Here is a 21432-nt window from a genome sequence, read left to right on the forward strand (position 1 = left end):
TTTTTTTCCTTTCCTGTACATGCAAAAAAAGGTAAATGCCCGGTACGTTACACGCTTCATCTGCCACGATGAACTCTCCAGAGGAACCGAAAAAAAATATAGTTGTGGTAACTATACCATGCATCGTCATATGGAGAGGTGGCACCAATTAATTATAGTGCTGCATAAAAGAGAGATTTGGAGGAGAACCCCTGACCTGCTAGTACATTCATCAAAGAAGTGGCACTGAGAGCTTCAGAGGCAAGGGAAACGGTCCCAAATATTTAGAAGAACTTTGGAAAGATTAAAATGACATGTTTAGATTGTGGCAAATTAATTTCATGTGGACAGATGAGTGTTACTCTAATAAATACAGCATATGAACATCATCATAGTCGATGGTTGGTAGAGACATTTTGACTATATCCTGGACCTGCCCGTCCTCGCCCAAAATGGCGCCGGAATAAATGGGACTCGTAACTCCTTGTTGTGTACTGGTTGCAGAACCTTGAAATCACGAGATACGTATGCAGTTTTGAAGCACATGGCGGGCGGGGACGAGAATTGATTGACTATTTCGACATCCCTATTGATATTAAGTTCTGATGTGTTATTGATTACTGTACTGTTGAAAGTTCGAATTAACGTCACCCATGGTACTTGCCCGCAAATGTATATCTAGATAATTTTATTGTAACTGGCCCTGTCGTATTTTAATTATAAAATGTACGTCCACCGATTCCGTAACTGTTAGACACCTTAGTTCTTGCAACCTAATGGCCCGCCCGTTACGTTCCCCTACAGTGTAAATGTCTATTCATCATATACGATTACAGTTTGCTCTGTGGCAGGCCCACGTGGTTATAGGCTCGTATTTGTATAATGAAATTTTCACAATAAAGGTTTTTAAAAGAAAACATGGTAGTAGTATATACATTGGTAAAGTTTTTAATAATAGTGACTGTTTTAGAATCATTAAAAGGCAAGTGAAATAAAGCAGACCAATTACATGAAGGGTAAAAGGTATAATACGAAGGAACGCAGTAAAGATAAATGGTCAAAGGCTGTTGTGTTTTCTATTCCTGCAACATAAAGTGATCGATAAGAATCTCATATTCAGGCGTATCGGCGACTAAGACAGCAGGTCGACCCTCTTTTGCTCAACGGCTCCGTCATGGGACGAAGAAACGCTCTTTTTCTCGAAAAAAGAATATATTTTACTTGCAGGACAGTTGTAAAATTTCCGGGAAAGTACATTAGCCTGGAACATTATAACATATATTTAAGAAAAAATAATGTTCGGAAGTAATGAAAAGCGTAATTTTTAGGTCATATGACCAAGCCTTTCATCATTACAATAAGAAAAGTAAAATGAACCAATGAAAAGTTTTATTAACAAGTCACATGACTTGTTATGCTTACGTTACGCGCTGCGCGCCCCGGATGACTTCCGGATGCGCTAACGCGGCGCGTCATATGACGCATTACGCGACAACGCAGGTACAGAATATAGTCAAAATGTCTCCACCAACCAGCGGTCGGAACACAACCCCTTTCAGCAGGCTAAATAGTTCTGTTAAATGACAACAGAAGGGACAGGCAACAAGAACCATCAGTCAAAGAGGGGAGGGCTAGTTCTTCTCTACCGGGTTACATTGGGGCGCTACCGGAACTGATCGAATTGGTAGTCTACAGTGTTTCTGGATGTTTCAGACTGAAGCTGGGGTTAGCATGAGAGCAGCACCATTTCGTAGCTCCGTCGTGGTCATTCCGCAACCAATCATGGCAGCCGTTCTTTATCGTTATTTTGGGCGGGGTGGGTGGCGGAGCCGAGCTGTTTTGCAGCCATCATTGTGTGGAGTTCAGTTCATCTCACTAGTTTTGTATTTGTCATGAGGGGTTGTTCCTAATGTTTCTATTTTAGCGAGGTCAAAAAGAGATCCCATTAGTGGCCTACTGATTTTGCTCGATTCCTTTTCTTTTTTTTTACACGATTTTTCGTTATCTGCAAAGACTAAACAGAGTATTGCGACTCTGTGTTTGTTTGTAAATAGAGAATGAACCAAAGAGAACTAATTCTAAAACAGTAAATACTTGGATAACAATCAATCAAATGGAGAGAGAAGCAGGCACGACGGATTACAACGGGGGCAAAGGCCTGCGTTAACTACCTTTCACTATCTGCAAAGAGAGAGTACTCCTAATAGAAATGAGGGGGGGGGCACCATTCAAAGCAGATCAGTGTGCATAAACACGAAAATGTTTTCACTTACCACGTACTTGACATTCGACAGCTTATGATATTTGCTATTAAAAAACCATTGAAATTCACTGAAAAAACCATAGGTTATAGACCATATATAGTTAGGAATTAGCATTTACAAAACCTTGAAAATTCACTGAAAAAACCATAGGTTATAGACCATATATAGTTAGGAATTAGCATTTAAAAAACCTTATTTTACTCACACAAAACCATTGAAATTCCATATATAGTTAGTTGCACTAACTATATATCGCGCACCCGCAATCCACTGCTGATCATGTCACATATTACATCATTCATGACATGGTCAGTGACATCACTGATGACATCACTGATGACATCTCAAATGACATCACTGATGACATCACTGATGACATCTCATTTGACATCATTCTTGTGCTAATACGATAAACCTCTTCAGACTCTAATATAACCTTAGATACACTCAGTGTATACAGACACTCACACACTGCCACTCATCCATGGAGTTACTCACACACCCAGTCAGTCATGCAAAGAAACAATCTCACCTCCATTTCTTCAACTATACAGTTAAACACACCTTACTTATTGAAACATATACTAACACATATTTACTCTCTTATACAATCCCTGATACAAGTTCACAATGATCGATACAACCACTCACTCATTCAGTGGCTCTCATGCACAGTTATTTATATATGCCAACTCTCACATGTACTGTGTTTTACATATGTACTTACTATGACATGTAGCATTGAGATATCCATTCACTCATCAATACACTCATGCACACAGTCAACTGCCCATGTAGCTGTTTCCACATGCACTCTTGAACTCATACACCTAGTGAATAAACTGCTCACACATCTATGCATAGAGTCACACACCTTCCAGCCACCCCCACACAAACTCAATCTCCCATAGAAATACTTGGGCAACCAATTAATAACACATATAGCCTCTCGTATAGCTAATGATCAACACATGCAGCAGTTTACAGAACAACAGACATAATGATGCACAAATTAAGACAGTTTAGTCACTAACCCATGCATTCAGTGAGACACATTTAATCACTCACTCATACAGTCAGTCACGCACCTACTAAATCCTTCATCCAGACACTTATACATCCACTCATTCTTCAATATGTAAGACATATTTTAACTTTACAGAAACATACAGTCACTGGATGTTGTCATCAGTGATGTCATTTGAGATGTCATCAGTGATGTCATCTGTGATGTCACTGACCATGTCATGAATGATGTAATATGTGACATGATCAGCAGTGGATTGCGGGTGCGCGATATATAGTTAGTGCAACTAACTATATATGGAATTTCAATGGTTTTGTGTGAGTAAAATAAGGTTTTTTAAATGCTAATTCCTAACTATATATGGTCTATAACCTATGGTTTTTTCAGTGAATATTTATATATATATATATATATATATATAATTTTCATTCCCTGGATTAACAATTGTTTTTTAATATCAAACGTTGCAAATTGTTTGGAAAAAAAAATCAAGGTAAAACTACCAGTTTTGTTCATTTAACAACCTGTAACTATAAAAAACAGAGTAGATATATATACAAAATAAATACCAAGTTTGATTATCTAAGCAATACCTCTAAGCTTACTACTTAAAAGCCCCAAAAAAAACATTAACAATATAAAATTTGCCTACTTACCTTTAAATTTAGTTGCCTGCTAAACAACTGTAATATATATATATATATATATATATATATATATATATATATATATATATATATATATATATATATATAAATCTCTAGATCAAATGTATATCTATCCTTATTAAACCCTTGTTTTTAAACAACTAATCAAAAAATACAGCTAAACTCCATTGATTTAAAATTCCATTGCAAAACATAATTTAAAAAAGGTAGCTTAGTATTTGCTTTATCTTCACATATAGCCAAATAAATATTGATAAAATACATAAAAAAAGTAGAATACTACGCCACAGGTAAAAATAATTAGACTTAAGACTTAAAATAATAGATTAGTTTAATTAAGAAATATTACCTGTATTACAATAAATATGATGCAAATACTGCCAGCAGATTATCATCAAGGCCATTACAAATTTTCAGCTAATTCAAGAGGAAACCAATGTTTGCCAAACAGTACTTTTGCAATTATACACAACTATTACAAAGTTGTAAATACATGGACTAAAGAAGACTTACATTACATTATGGACTTAGGTGATGCTTTATATACAGATATGCATTCTATTAATAAAGAACAACTTATGCACCCAGATGATTTACCAAATTTCATAGAACACAATAGCATTATCTATTCGCTTAAGCTTAAAGAACCTTCTTATGGGGACATATTACAACAATTTGACCCATCTTTTCCAAATTTGCAAACAGTATTACAAGCTGAACTTAATTTGAACTCGGGTGTTTTGATTTGCATGGATATGTATGTAATATCCATTTTCAAAAATAACGATTCATACTTTGTATTTGACTCACATAGTCGTGATAACACTGGAATGCCTCACCCAAATGGAACATGTATTACTATACAGTTCATATTTGAAAAACTTATACATCACAAATCTAGCACATAGTCTAAAGAAACAAATAGTAATTGCGTACCATATGAATTAACTCCAATACAACTAAGTACAATTAAAAAACATTCACTTAGAAGAGCAATAGCCATTAATGAACAAAATAGGAATTCACTAGCACACAAAGCGCTATATGTGTATTCTACTAAAGCATGTCCAAATTATTTTACACAGGCATTTCAAACGCGTATAGAAACGGCAAAAAATATCATTCGGGAAGCTAAATCTAAAGCAAATACAGTTTGTAATGTGAAACAGCCATTACCATCTTTAGATAATACTCCTAGTACTAGTATATATTGCAATACGCTTTTAACTCCAACAACACCTAAGAATATGGCTAACACTAACAACAAGAACATAAGTACAACACAATATACTAGTACACCACAAGAGAGTACTTCTACTAACACATATGCAAGTATACTTAAGAAAACACTTCAGTGCAACACAGAAAGACAACATATTGATAGCACAAACATAAATGTACAACAACTGACAACATCAACAAGTACTTTACATACCAACACATATACAGGTAATTTTGATCATACCTATAACCCGATTACTGAAGGTAATGATATAATAGTAGCAGAAAGTATAAACAATAGCACATTGTACAACAGGCAAACAGACACAAATAGTACTAACATAGATGCAAATATTTTAGTACAAGCAGAACAAAAAATGCATTTTGTAAATAACACACAAAAACAGCAAACAAATACACATATTGCAAATAGTATTCAATATGCACATTCTATACCAAATAGCATATTTGCTATTCTACAGAACTACTGTAAACCAGCATATACTTGGGATAGTATAGATTTACATTGTATTATGAATCTCGGAGATGCTTTATACACAGAAATGCACTCTGTTAATGAACAACATTGTATGCTACCCCAAAATTTACCAAATTACATCAATAGCAATGGCATAAAATATTTAATTAAGTTAAAAAAATGCTTTATAGACGAGATGACAAAATCAGCACAAATTTTACATAGAAAATTTATATCAACATTAACTTCAACAATTACTTCACATACTGGGGTGTTAATCTGTATAGGCAGATATACAATTTCTGTATTTAAAACTATACATGCATACTTTATATTTGATTCACGTAGCCAAAATGAAAAAGCAATACCTCATCCTAATGGAACATGTATTGCTATACCAATTGACTCTATTAATCTAATTATGGAATACATCGTACAGTTAGCTGATACAGAAAACATAACAAATCCAATAAGTATAACTTTACAATTAACTACAGTTAAAATAAAGACAATTAGCAAAATATCGCTACAAATAACACAACGAAACCATAGAGAGGGAAAACTTAAGTCTAGAAAAAACATATATGTCCATACAACACCAATATCTCTAAATGCATTGCCACATATTTCATCAACAAACTTACAAGTAGAAAATACAATTATAAACCCACAAAGCAGCAATAGTCAAGCCAATGGACTGCATTTAACACACAGCAATTTGGCTTCACAAATAGCTATTAGCAATACTAATATAATAACAAACACATTCACACCTGATGCTGAATCACAAAGTCAAAGAAGTACAATACAAGTTCTAGGAAATATCAGTAATATAAAAAGAAAACATACACAAAACAGAGGAAATGCACTGGATAATACTAGAAATATTACAGTTCAAACAACAAATGACATCATTAATATCTTTCATGCAGAAATAAAATATGGCCCTGAGTACACTTGCACTATTTGCAATCAACTATGGCATAAGAAAAGTCTACAAAAAACACATAATATTAGTAAGCGGCTAAAATTCATAGAATGTAACATTAGCAAATACACAACAGATGAGATATGCCAAACATGCTACACTTATATTTGTAAGGACAAAATACCACCATGTTCAGTTTATAATGGGAATACATTTCCAGATATCCCAGCAGCCTTACACTTGCATAACTTAGAAGAAAGATTAGTATCACCAAGAATACCTTTTTTTACAAATTAGAACCTTACCACGTGGATTTCAAAAGTCTCTAACAGGTGCAGTAGTAAATGTACCTGCAGATGTTATGACAACTGTAACTGTTTTACCAAGGCAAATAAATGACAACATGACAATTCGAATAAAATTAAAAAGAAAATTAAGTTATAAATCTTATACACATTTTGAAAATGTTAGACCAAACAAAGTAAAACGTGCAGCTTCATAATTGGCGACTACTAGCAGTATGTTTCAAGAATATGGAATCACTGCTAACCCCGATTGGGATTACACACCACAAAATATAGACCCTTGTAATGAGACTTCAGATACAAATAATACATCAGATTCCTCAGACAACATTGCAGCAGGGAATTTAGATACTATGTTAGATAATGAAACAATTACTACTGAAACAAATAATATTTTAAGTTTAGCACCTGCAGAATATAACACACCAAGAGGCTTGTATGAAGACAAAGATTCAGAATATTTAGCTTTCCCGACTATATTTTGCGGGAAACGAAGGCCAACTAATAAAGAAAGGCATGTACCAATACATTACAGTACAATTTGTCAATCAGAAGTAAGAAGTAATGATCTAAGAGTAGCAAAGTCTATAAGTAATCTTTTCTTTAAAGTAAAAGCATTGCACATTAAACAAATACAGAGCAAAATCTTTATCTCTCTTAGAAAATACTTTAATAATGGGAACATAATAACCGCAAAAGACATAAAAGATAAATTAGACACCATTTTACAATATAATGAAGGGTACAAAATACTTAAAACAATACGTAGTTCACCACCATATTGGGAGCAATGCAAAAAAGACCTATTTGCTATGATTAGACAATTAGGATTACCAACTTTTTTTTAACATTATCAGCTGCAGAAACTAAATGGTATCACTTAATTAACATTTTATTGAGAATAAAAAAAAGACCAGAATGCACAAAAGAAGAATTTGAAAATATGTCATGGGAAACAAAATGCAAATTAATACAGCAAAATCCCATTACATGTGCAAGACATTTTGACTTCCAAGTTAGGAAATTATTTAATTGCATTTTATTGCATGAAAGTAATCCAATTGGCAAGATTATTGATTACTTTTATAGAGTGGAATTCCAACAACGTGGATCACCACATATACATGCTATAATATGGATAGAAAATGCTCCACTATATGAAAGTTCTGATGTCAATGAAGTCACTACTTTTATAAATAAGTATGTTACATGTGCAAAATCGCAAGATCCAGCTATAGAGTCTTTAATAGCCCTACAAAGACACGGCCATACAAAAAACTGCCGTATCAAACATAAAAGAACATGCAAATATCATTATCCAAGATATCCAATGCCTGAAACTTTTATACTTGAACCAATAGAACTAGACAAAACAGATAAAGAACTCTTACAACAAATTGAACTACTACATTTAACTATGAACACCCAAGAATTCCCAAAATATACTTTTGATCAATTTTTAGATTCAATGCAACTAGATTTAAAACAATATACTTTATGTATACAATCTATTATACAAAAAAATACTATTTTTCTAAAAAGGGCACCAGCTGAATGCTTTATTAATAACTACAATCCTATTATTTTGCAAGCATGGCAAGCAAATATAGATATCCAATACATCTTAGATGCATATGCATGTGCTGTATATGTTGTTTCATATATTAGTAAATCACAGCGAGGAATGAGCAAATTAATTGCCCAAGCTGCGAAAGAAGTACATCACAATCCAAGTATTAAAGAACAACTTAAGCATATAGGTAACACATTTTTAAACTGTACAGAAATAAGTGCACAAGAAGCACCCTATCTTATACTTCAAATTCCTTTAAGGAAAAGTTCAAGATCTTTTGTATTTATTAATACAAATCCTACAGAAAAGCGTATGTACTTATTAAAAGACATAGAAACAATAAATTTGTTACCAGATGAATCTTGTAAAATACAATATGATAATATTATTGTAAAGTACAGCAAACACCCTGAATCATTAGAAACATGTAAATTAGCTGACTATGCATCTATATATAATGAAAAGAAGAAATGTAATAAAAAACAAGAAACCGGGCATGACAATTTCCTTACTGAAAATAACTTTCATAGCTCAGACGAAGAAGAACTTGAGATTTATTTACAAGATCAAACAGACTATGTAAAAAGAAAAAAGCAGAGAGTAATTTGCTACTGCAGATTTAACCCCAAAAATGACTCTGAAAATTACTATACAGAATTGTTAATTCTTTATTACCCATGGCGACAAGAAAATCAAATAATTAATAATAAGACAAAATATTATGAGCAATATCTACAACTTAAAGACACAGTTGACTCTAATCATAATAAGTATAATAAGCATATTAAACCAATAACAACTAATAGCAATGAAAACGGTATATTAGATCCATTCCTTATACCAATAGATGTAGAAACAGATGACAACATAGCCTCTGAAGTCCAAGATAATGAACAGCCATTATATGACCTATCATTTGATTTAGGCATTAGAAGTACAACTATAGAAGAAGCACTAACAAATAATATAATGCCAGATGAACAATATAACAGCATGATGCAAAATCTTACAGCAGAACAACTTAACTTTATATATCATCACTTGCATTGGGTGAAAACAAAAGAAATACCCTGCTACACATTTTTTACAGGCGGAGCAGGAGTAGGCAAAAGCTTCCTTATTACAGCACTTTACCAAACATTAATACGTTACTACAATACAAAAGCAGGAGAAAATCCAGATAACATATATGTATTGCTTACAGCTCCAACAGGCAAAGCAGCACATAACATTCATGGCAAGACGCTACATAGTACCTTTAAAATACCTGTTTCACAAACACTAACTCATAAACAGCTAACTCATGAAAATAGGAGTACACTACAGAGTCAGCTAATGCATCTTAAATTGCTAATAATTGATGAAAATTTCAATGGTTGGGGCTAATGTATTCAATTTCATACATAATAGATTACAAGAAATAAAAATTTCTAATCTCCCTTTTGGCGGAATATCCATTTTAGCAATTGGAGATTTTTACCAATTAAAACCAGTATTTGACACATACATATTTCAAAATCCAAACCATTCATACAGGACAGTAAGTACCAATTTATGGCAGACACATTTTAAGTTATTTGAGTTAACAAAAATAATGAGACAACTAAATGACTTGCCATTTGCTGAACTACTAAACAGATTAAGAGAAGGGAAACAAACTAATGAAGACATAATACAGATACAAACACGAGAATTAGAACCACCTGAAAACATTATAAAAACTATTCCTTATATTATGGGAACTAACAATGAGGTTAATAATATTAATAGTGCAGTTTTATTGGAACATATAACACAATACCCAGTTTACACAGCAACAGTGATAGATACAGTTGCATCAGACCTAAGTGAAGTAGTCAAACAAAAAATACTAGCACAATTACCCACAGACGCAACAAAAACAATGGGCTTGCCATTCATATTACATATTGCACTACAATTAAGATATGATTTAACTAGCAATATAAATGTTAATGATGGATTAACAAATGGTGCAACAGGTATAGTGGAATTTGTAGAAGCTATTAATAACTACCCACATGTAATATGGATTAATTTTGATAAAGAAACTGTTGGCAAATTGACAAGGCAAGAAAATAGACACATATATCACAGTAACATTAAGTCGCATTGGACACCAATTCATGGTATAACACGGCATTTTCAATTTACACAGAAATATATAACAATTATACGCAAACAATTCCCATTGCGACAATCATCAGCACGTACTATACATAGGACACAAGGAGAAACTATTGAACCCCTTTACATCCACTTTAACAATAGCAAAGTGCATCATTTGCATTATGTAGCTTTAAGCAGAGCTAAATCTTTAGACAACATATATATTAAAAACTTTCAGCAAGACAAAATAGTTGTACATCCAAAAGTAGATGAAGAAATGACACGCTTGCGAAAAACATGCAATTGCAAATATCAGTACCACAATTAGAAAAGTATAGCCAACAGTGTAATATTATTGTGCATAACATACGGTCCTTGCAAAAAAATTACACTGCTATCAAAGCTGACCAAAATATCATGCATAGTGATATTATATGCCTCACTGAAATAAACACAACTAGAAAAGCAGATACCAATAATTTCTTGATAGAACAATATCATCTGCTCATATTTGATAAATTTAACAATCAGCAAACCAAACATGGAATAGCCATTTATTACAGAAAAAGTATTTTCTTACTGCCAATATATGAAACACAACACGAAATTGACATTTTATATTTTACTCTGCATCTTAATGATTGCGACTACTTATTTGTTATACTATACAAGCCACCACATGTGCGTCTACAGACACTATTACAAGTGTTAACTTCAATAATAAACTTTTATCCAGATTATAAATATGTAATCATGGGAGACTTCAACATAGATTTAACACAAGTGTCACAAAACGCAACATTACTATTAGAATATATGATACAACAATTTCAATGTCAACAAAAAATACAAGAATACACAACAGACTACAATTCAACACTAGATCATATCTATAGTAATGTAGATTTAATGCACTATGGTATAATAGAATAATATTATAGTGATCACAAAGCAATATGGATAGCAGTTTAATATGCAAAAAAGTATCCTTTAACATATGCTTTTCTTCCAGGTAATTACAAAAGGGAAAAAATGTATAAACAGAATGTGTACTAACATTTACTCTCATTTCAGATGATTTCCATACAAGAACTTAAGCAGACACAACAGGAAGAAAGCAAACCATATCAAAAAGCTATCCGAGCTAACATAGTGAAATGTTCTTCAAAAACGAACTATAAGAACGCAAAACAAGAAAGCAAAGTATTATATCATCTTGCTTTAGCTGATCAAAGTGCTTCAATTAAAGGGACTTGCTATAATGAAGAATTGTACCAACAAACAAAAGAAGGACATGCAATTATAATTCGCAATTTTTTAACAAAAAACAATGTAGTAATCCTAACAAAGCAAACCAAGATATCCAGAATAGCACCCTTAACTATTCCTCTAGAAATTAAGCAAGAGGCAGAATATATACTGCAACCGCCTGCTCCACCAATTTCACCGATAAAAACTGTAAAAGAAGCAAATTTACGCACATTAATGAGCATATCTGGAACAATATCGGAGGTACGTTCATTACTAAGTAAACATATTTTCACACACACTATCACACAACCCTCTCGCACACACCCACTCACACACACTCATACATTCTTTCACCCCCACACTCTTTCACCCCTACACTCTTTCACCCATTAACTCTTTCCCCCCCCACTCTTTCACCCCCCATTCTTTCACCCCCCACTCTTTCACCCCCACTCTTTCACCCCCACACGCTCTTTCACCCCCACACGCTCTTTCACCCCCACACGCTCTTTCACCCCCACACGCTCTTTCACCCCCACACGCTCTTTCACCCCCACTCGCTCATTCACCCCATTCGCTCTTTCACCCCCACTCGCTCTTTCACCCCCACTCGCTCTTTCACCCCCACTCGCTCTGTCACACTCACTCTTTCACACTCACTCACTCTTTCACACTCACTCACTCTTTCCCACTCACTCACTCTTTCACACTCACTCACTCTTTCACACTCACACTCTATTGCTCACACTCTATCACTCACACTCTATCACTCACTCTTTCACACACTCTCACTCTTTCACACACTCTCACTCTTTCACACACACTCTTTCACACACACTCTTTCACACACACTCTTACACACACACTCTTTCACACTCGCTCTTTCGCCCACACTCTTTCACGTCCACGCTCTTTTGTGCCCACACTGTTTGACACCCACACTCTGCTATTTCTAAATTTCATATTTTAATTACTTACAAAAACACACTCTCAACAATACACCATCTAAAAAATACAAAAACCATGATATAAATATTTTTCTTTATCTTACAGGTAGAAGAAACAAAAACTATCTTTATCGCAGGGCAAGAAACGAAACTGAAATCAATAACCGTTCACGATACAACAGACTCTATAAAAATAACACTTTGGAGAGATGCAGCAGACTTTGCAGTTGAAATTGGATCATACATTAAAATGACTCACCTAACTGTGCACGAATTCAACAGCCAGAAGATATTAAGTACAACGCGGAATACACAATTTCAAGTAAGTACAAGTACAAAACAATATTTATAACTCGCTCTTCTAGTCAGTCTCTACCACTTACTCTATTAATCACTTTCTACTAGTCTACACACACTCTACTAATAACTCTATCTACTACTCACTATCTACAACTTAACTACTCATTCAAATACTCACTACTACAATACTAACTAATACTCAACTACTCTACTACTACTCCACTACTTACTCTTTACTACTTACTGTTTGCTACTAAGATTTTACTACTTGTACTTTATAAACACTTTACAACTCACACTTTAATACTCACTCTTTACTACTCAATCTTTACTACTCGCAGATTCCAACTCGCACTTTAGAAGTCACACTTTCATACTCACACTTTACTGCTCACACTGTACTACTCACACTTTAATATTCCCTCTAAAACTCATTATACTACTCCCTCTAGTACTCTACTATGTACTTAACAAATCTCTAGTAATACTACTCACAATTTGAGTCAAACTCTACTACTTATTCTATTACGTTTCTACTGCTCTCTACTCACACTCTACTAATAACTCAACTATCTGCTACTCACTATTTACAACTCTAAATTTATACTACTCGTTCTACTACTCCCTACTACTATACTCACTAATACTCACTACAACTCACTGCATTACTTACTGTTTATTACTCACTCTTTACTACACACTAATAAGTACTACAGCCCTAAAACTCGCAGTTTTAATACTCACTCTCTGAAGATCTCTACTACTCCCTCTCCAACTTACAAAATTCCCCAACTCACTCTATTACTCACTCTACTAATAACTCAACTCCTCTACTACGCGCTCTCTAATAACTCTACTATGCACTCTCTAACAAAAAAACTGTTAAACTGCATCTATAAAATATATATACTTTTTAAAAACGTTTTGTTAGGTCATATGTAAACAGTATATTTGGTAAAATATGTTTAGTCTCATCTATGCTATCTAAATCACCTTCTCCAGTTATTAACGTGTTTTAACTCTGCATATAACAATCATTTTTCCCTTTAGCTCAAAGAAGAAAAATATTTTTTAGGAAAATTACTCAAGTGACACTTTTCTTTTTCCTTCACAGAAAATACAACCACCAAAAGAAAAAATTACTATAGCAATACATGGACTGGAAACTGCAAATCAAGAACTAAGTACTATAACAGTACAAATTGAAAACGCAGAACATTTGCAATCTGTTGAAATAAATAATTCAGTACTAATGGACTACTTAAAAATCCCAGCAGATATTGACGACTTTGCAGAAGCTCTCATTGAATACCTGCCAACAACAGTTAATGTCCTATTCCAAAATGGATGCATCATTCAAATCCTTGAAGATTAAACAATTGTACAATACGCAACATTCACAAAAAAAATGTAAGAAATATATTTGCTTTAATAAAAGATTTAAAACTTAAACTTGTTGTTTGTTACATATTTTCATTACTGTTTATAAACGACATGAATATATATTCCTCTACAATTTTATATATATATATATATATATATATATATATATATATATATATATATATATATATATATATATATATTATTTATATATATATATATATATATATAATATATATATATATATACATATATATATATATATATATATATATATATATATATATATATATATAAAAATGACTGCTCTCATGCGTTGAGTACCTAGTATTCTCATTCACAAAATGTCAGACTTATTGCATTGCAAATGCAATACATCTACCTGTTGCCAGTTAAAAACAACGCCTGTTTTACATTACCTAACCTCCAGTAAAGTGCCCAACAATTGTCTGATTTATTTTGCTTACAGCTACCTACCAATTGCTCTTTACAAATAAATATTTGCTACTTGCACTTTACTACTCACTCTCTTATATTCTCTACTACTCCCTCTAGTACTTAGTCTACCACTCTATAATACTCCCTACTCACTCTACTAATCACTTTCGACTACTTACTCTAAAAATAACTATCTGCTACTCTGTACTTACTCTACTAATAAATATCTACTATCTAATACTAACTAATTACAAAATTCATAACGCTAATACTCATGCTACTACTCTGCTACTATACTCACTACTGCTCACTCCACTACTCACGCTTTACTACTCAAATACTACTCACACTTTACTACTCACTCCATACTACTCACTCTATACTACTTGCTATTAACTACACTCTCAACTACTCCCTTTAGTACTCTACAACTTACTCTACAACTCTAATACACAATACTCACTCTGCTAGTCATTCTATACTATTTACTCTATGAAACACTTCCTACTCACTACTCACTACTTACAACTATACTACTCATTCTACTACTCGCTACCATACTCACTAACACTAATACTCACTGTTTACTACTTGCTCATACTAACTCTTTACTACTTGCGTTACAAATGATACTTTACTATTCACACTTTACTACACAGAATTTAAGAACACTTTACTACACACTTAAATATGATCACTATAATACTCTATACTACTCTCTTGTGTGCTCTACTAAGTACTCCACAAACATTTAGTAATCCATACACACACTTCTCTACAATATAATACTCACTATTTACAACTCTTAACTTAATACTACTCACTCTAATGCTCCCTACTACAAAACTCACTAATACTCTCTACTACTAACTCCACTTATCACTACTCACTCCTTACTACACATTCATCACTCACTACTCGCACTACACTATTCACAATACTCCATAATAAATATACTACTACACAACTCACTCATAATATCTACTACTCACTTTTTATTAAAAACTATTACTCTAGTACTAAATATAATTCTCTACAACACACTACTCTACTATGCTCTCTCTAAAAAACTATACTACGCACTTTCTAACTAACTACTACTCACTATTACTCACTAATACTTAATGAAATATTCACTTTCTAATTCTCTACTCACACTAAACTAATCACTCTATACTATCAACAAACTAACTATACTGTCTCTACGCTACTCTCTACTACTACTTCTCTAATACTCTGCTACTCAACTCAAAAATAACTATACTACTCACTCTATACTACTAACATGACAACTCTTCAATACTCACAATTGCAACACATTAAGCTATTGTCATTATAAATAACAATTCCATTTACTCATCAGTTTTCAAACATATCCCAAAAAAATTGTCATAAACAATGGCAATAGCTGTAACTTTTTGAAAGGCGAAACCGTTGCATTGTAAATGCTTGTTTCCTATTGGTGGCAAAGGTGCTTTTGTTTGAGGAAGCGCTGTGTTTTGCAGCCGGGATGTACCCCTGGCATGAAGGGAGACTCGTATTCAAAAACTTTATTCGATTCATAAAATGGATCATAAAAGTACTGAACATACAATATTTCATACACCATTACAAAAAAGTTTTGTTTAAATACACATTTTTTCTAAGTTTAAAAAGGCATAATAATAAAAACAGATATATAATACATGATTTTCACCAGGATATTATGTACAATGTGATGCTAACCATAGACCTTTCTGATTTTTAGTGAAACTCTGATAAAATTTAGCATGGCACAGCAGATTTCTACGGAGGATAAAGCTGACAAATAATCGTACCCTTCCTTGTAAGTGCAGGGTTGCCTCCCTTTCAAGATTGGTTTAAGAAACCGAAGTCTTGGATCTTGGTATAAGGAACAAAAAAGGACCACATGTATAGTGCTTTGACTATCCCTGTTGTTACATGGACATGGGGGCAGCCTCTCACACCAACCCCCTTGTTTCGGGAAGGCAAGCAAAAAATGCAAGAGGTCCAGTCTGAACCTTGTTAGTAGGAATCAGCATTGCACATTAAGGGTGAATGTTAGGTAAAACTGAGGTTGGGGCTTACGAGCATGAACATTAACATTGTCCGTGGGTAGTGGATTCAGTGATTTCCAATACATTGCCTTTATATCCACCTTAGGGTTTCCCTCTATTTTTTCGGGGTTGTCATAATAGGAACCTAATCCAATTTTATTAAACATGTTACAAACATAAGACAACCAGGGGATCTGTTTTGAGTTTTCAAGAGCCATGCAATCAATGATAATATCTTTGGTAAGTTGCAGGTTTTCTGATTTCCATATTTTGCCCCATAACAATAAAGGGGCCAGTCGAATCGTGTCTGAAACACTGACCATTCCAATTTCCTTGTGGCAGAAGATGTTTGAGCAGCTTTTGGGAACTGACAAAACCCTTTTTATGAAATTATTTTCCACCACCTGTATCACAGATGGTGTTTCAGTTCCCCACACCCCTGCCCCATAGGTGGCCACCGATATACATTTTGATGTATAGAGGGTTTTAAGGTGCGCAACATGTTTTTGCCCCAGTTTGCTACAGAAGCGAAAAATACCCTCTATAGCCCGAGTCGCACTCTGGGCTCGAACCTTCATAACTGGTGTCCAACTTAATTTGCTATTAAACAAATTACCAAGGTAGTTAAAGTTTTCCACTTTTCCAATTATGCGCTTATTGACCAAAAACTTCCTAATGTTTGACCCTTTAGGGCCACAAGACATTACAAATGATTTATCAAAATTCACTTTTAAGTCAAGATCAAGCATGAAAGTATTAAAAGCATCTAGACATACTTGCATGCTGTTTCCAGTTAATGTCATTAGGACAGTATCGTCTGCATAAGAAAGCATGGGAATACTTTTACCTTTAATTTTTGGAAAGTCACAACCCTGGTTTAGTAGGAACTTTTCTAGCCCATTTGTATAAACCAGAAAAAGAAAAGGTGCCAAAATGCATCCTTGACGCACACCTTCAGTGGAGGCAATTGGTTTTTTCATCTCACCCCCAGGGCCAAATCTAACTGATACAGTTGTTACTGCATGTAACCGACGAAGCAATGTCACCAAAGGTTCCTCAAAACCCATGTCGTCCATCATTCGCCACAACCTATGTCTACAAACTGTGTTGAATGCACTTGTCAAATCCATGAAGGCAAGATGTAATGAGGATTTTTTTGCCTTCGTGTATTTGCCCAGAATTAGCGCCAGGTTGAGACACTGCTCATTAGTCCCCATTCCACGCCTAAAACCATATTGGGAGTCAACTATAAATCCTGTAGAGTCTGCCCAACTTTCTAATCTCGCAAGGATTACCCTACCCAGAATCTTGCATGACGCATCTATTAAAGAAATCGGGCGAGAGCAACGTGGGTCGCCCCTATCACCCTTCTTAAAAATCGGCACTACAATTGCCTCCTCCCATGTACCTGGGATGCGCCCGACCACAACAGCCTTAAAAACATTCAGTAATATGGGTGCCCACAAACTAACATTAGATTTAAAAAGGTCCAGAGGGACAGCATCTGGGCCCGGGGCTTTTAGTGATAATCCCTTCCCTAAGGCTTCCTCAATCTCTATCAGTGTAAGTGAAGAGCTGAGGGTCAAAGCCGAGGGAGGTGCCACCCATTCCCCTGTCCTTTCCATACTTGCCTTTATTGGAATATAATTGGGATTAAAAATCTTGGTAAAGTGTTGAACCCATTGTTCAGCGGTGACCTGCATAACTATAGACTCTTTATTATTGCTCTTAAAAAGAGGGCGATTTAAAACCTCCCAAAAGAGTCTGCTATCTTTTAATTCTGCTGCCTTTTCAAGGTCTTCCCATGCAATGTTTTTTAAATCCTGCTTTCTTTTTACAATTGCCTCCCTATAAGCCTTTCTGCTAGTTCTTACGAGCTCTTTGTTTCTTGGTTTTTGACGCAGGGCTAGTTTTAGCGATCGGTGTGTGACAGAACACACGGAATCAAACCATCTATGCGCCCTGTGACCACCCTTCCCCTTGGGTTTCCTAAGGTGCTTTGCTGCATGGCCACACAGTTTCTCAAAACTGTCGATAACCACATGGGGGTCAGATACAGGAACTAAACAGGATTCTATTTCCATTTTACAATTAACAACAATATCTTCCTCCAGTTTTGTTGCGTTTACCTTCCCCCATTTCATGGTAACGCCTTGATTCTTGCTGTACTTAATTGATTGTTCCCAGATCTTTGGTAATTCTTGTGCTGGCACGCACAATGACAATATTAGAGGGTTATGGTCACTTACAGGCTTGGCCACCACCTCCAATTTCTCAACATATTTGAGGAAGCTGCTGGATACCAGGACAAAATCAATTGTACTCATCTCCCCCCTTGTACCCTGAAAAGTTGGTATATGCGGTGTGTCGGGGGCAGACCCAGGATCTACCACACACAAGTCATTCATAATGATAATATTATTCAGAGCATCCCCCTGGGGTGTGTGTTTGAAGTGGGTCAGGGGCTGAGCATTTACGTCCTCCAGACCACACACATTCGAGCCTCCAAAACTGCAAAACGTGCAGTTGAAATCGCCAACCCAGATGACAGACGATAGAGGATGTCTGCTACGTACTTTACCCACCGCCTCCTCCAAACTTTGGATTATCGATGTATCATATCCATTGAAGATGTTATAATACCAATTGATTAACAACACAGGTTCTGGGAAAAGATGTTCTAATAACAGCAGTTGATACCATTTTGTGTCCATCAGTTTTGAAGTTTTCAGCTTCTGTAATTTTATAGACAATGCTGTCGTTATACCACCCTTTGCCCTCCCAGAATTTGAGGGAGCGGCCAAGACAGCAAATGATTGAAAACCCTCAATGTCACAGGTATTCCTAGTCCAAGTCTCTTGTAAGCACAGGATTCCATGGGCTCCCACAAAGTCCAGCCATGCCTCATCTTCCAATCTGGCTGTTAGACCGGCAATGTTCCAAGACATTAGGGATATTAAAGACGATCCCTGTATCCCGTGGTTGTCTCCAAAAACATCTCCAGCACCTGAAGGATCTTGTTCCGCTAGTAATATATGTTTCTCGCAACACAAAGGGATATTTCCCCCAGAAATGGCGATATTCTCTTCATTCGGAGGACCAATGCTCACGATATCGCGATCAACATTCACCAACACTAAGTCATCATTGAAAGGTATCCCTAAATCCTCCCTCTTTCCTGAGGCTAGGACAATAGACACATTGCCCTCAAACCCAGTTGGTGGTCAGTCTACCCCGTCCAAACCCATTAATGGATCAAAACGATTCATCAATGGGATATTATTGTTAATGGAGGTCCATCCTGGGTATTCTGCACCCTGAAACCTTGGTCTTCGTGGGTTGAACGGGACTTGAGTAAAAGGACCCATACTTGGATGTCCCATAAAGGGGCCATTTATCTCTTGCCAAGGGGCATAATGGTTTTGGGGGCCTTGATTCATGTTCAAATTATTTGCCCAGCCTGCGTGATTTTTACCAATTGTTCTTCGGCCGTAGTGGTTAAGGTTTGGGGCAGTATGATAGAGTCTGGGATAAAAATAGTCCAGACCCACACACTGGATATCCCCCATCCTACCAAACCTCGCTTTACTACAGATTATATCTTTTACCCAGATGTCTCTAAAGTTAATCAGAATGCAATCTCCCTCCAGATCTTTTTTGCTTGGACCAACCCAGGGAACCCTCCGCACACTTAGTATTCTTGTGGCAGTACTTTCGGTTAGGGGCCTGTTATTATTTAACCAAAATTTTGTTTTGTTTAAAAGGTCCTCCATTTTCTCATATTTGTTCTCTGCGATTAATGGAACACCTATCAAAATTGCCATAAACGGGGCAGACTCAGGGGGTATATTTACATAGATCTGTTTACCCTGTAGGGGAGTTTTGCTAGGGACTAGGGGTTTACAAACTGGAGTTTCTTTCCCTTCAGTATTTGGCAAGGTTGGCGCAGCTGTGTTTCTTGGTGTAGCCACCACCATAGAGTTATTTAGGTTGTATCCTGCGGTAGTCACCGGCTTAGTTTTAGACAAGATAGTTGGTGCTGTACAGGGGATAACACCACTAGAATTTACGGGTGCTACAGTTTTAAATTGCTGTGCTTGTGTCTGGTTATTCTTAGGACACTGTTTAGGTAAACTCGTATTACTATTCTTATTACCCCGAGCAGCAACAGATTGTTTGCTATTCCCCACAATACTCTCCAATAAGGCGGTGTTTTTAGATGTTAAAAACTCCAATTGGTCTAGTTTTAGATTAACAATTTGGGTTTTTTCCATCAAAGGGTTCAGCAGGCTTTTTATCAGCTTCTCAAGGCTGGCCATAAGGTCCTTATCTTGACTATGGGTTGGTTTTTTATTTAAGTTTGAAATACTATTTTCCATGTCCAAGAGCTGGGATCCTATCTGTGAGAGTCTCTCCTCAAAGGGATTTAGGAGCTTTTTAAGCGTTTCCCATACTACAGTCAGAAAATCTACGTCTTTCCCTTTTA

General features: G+C 35.3%; 1 protein-coding gene across 6 annotated transcripts in view; it reads left to right on the forward strand.

The window, feature by feature from the left end:
- Positions 1-14500, forward strand: part of LOC144792679 (uncharacterized) — a 63372-nt gene extending 48872 nt beyond the window's left edge. For all 6 annotated transcript variants that reach the window (XR_013602596.1, XM_078667826.1, XM_078667825.1 and 3 more), the window contains 3 exons: positions 11645-12082; positions 12875-13090; positions 14183-14500. Coding sequence is in view for 5 of the 6 variants with exons in the window: in XM_078667826.1 (XP_078523952.1) it covers positions 11645-12082; positions 12875-13090; positions 14183-14443 (915 nt within the window). In the remaining variant the exon portion in view is untranslated. The remainder of the gene's footprint in view (positions 1-11644; positions 12083-12874; positions 13091-14182) is intronic.
- Positions 14501-21432: the final 6932 nt, after the last annotated feature.

The sequence above is a fragment of the Lissotriton helveticus genome, chromosome 11, assembly GCF_964261635.1.
Source record: "Lissotriton helveticus chromosome 11, aLisHel1.1, whole genome shotgun sequence".
NCBI lineage: Eukaryota > Metazoa > Chordata > Amphibia > Caudata > Salamandridae > Lissotriton > Lissotriton helveticus.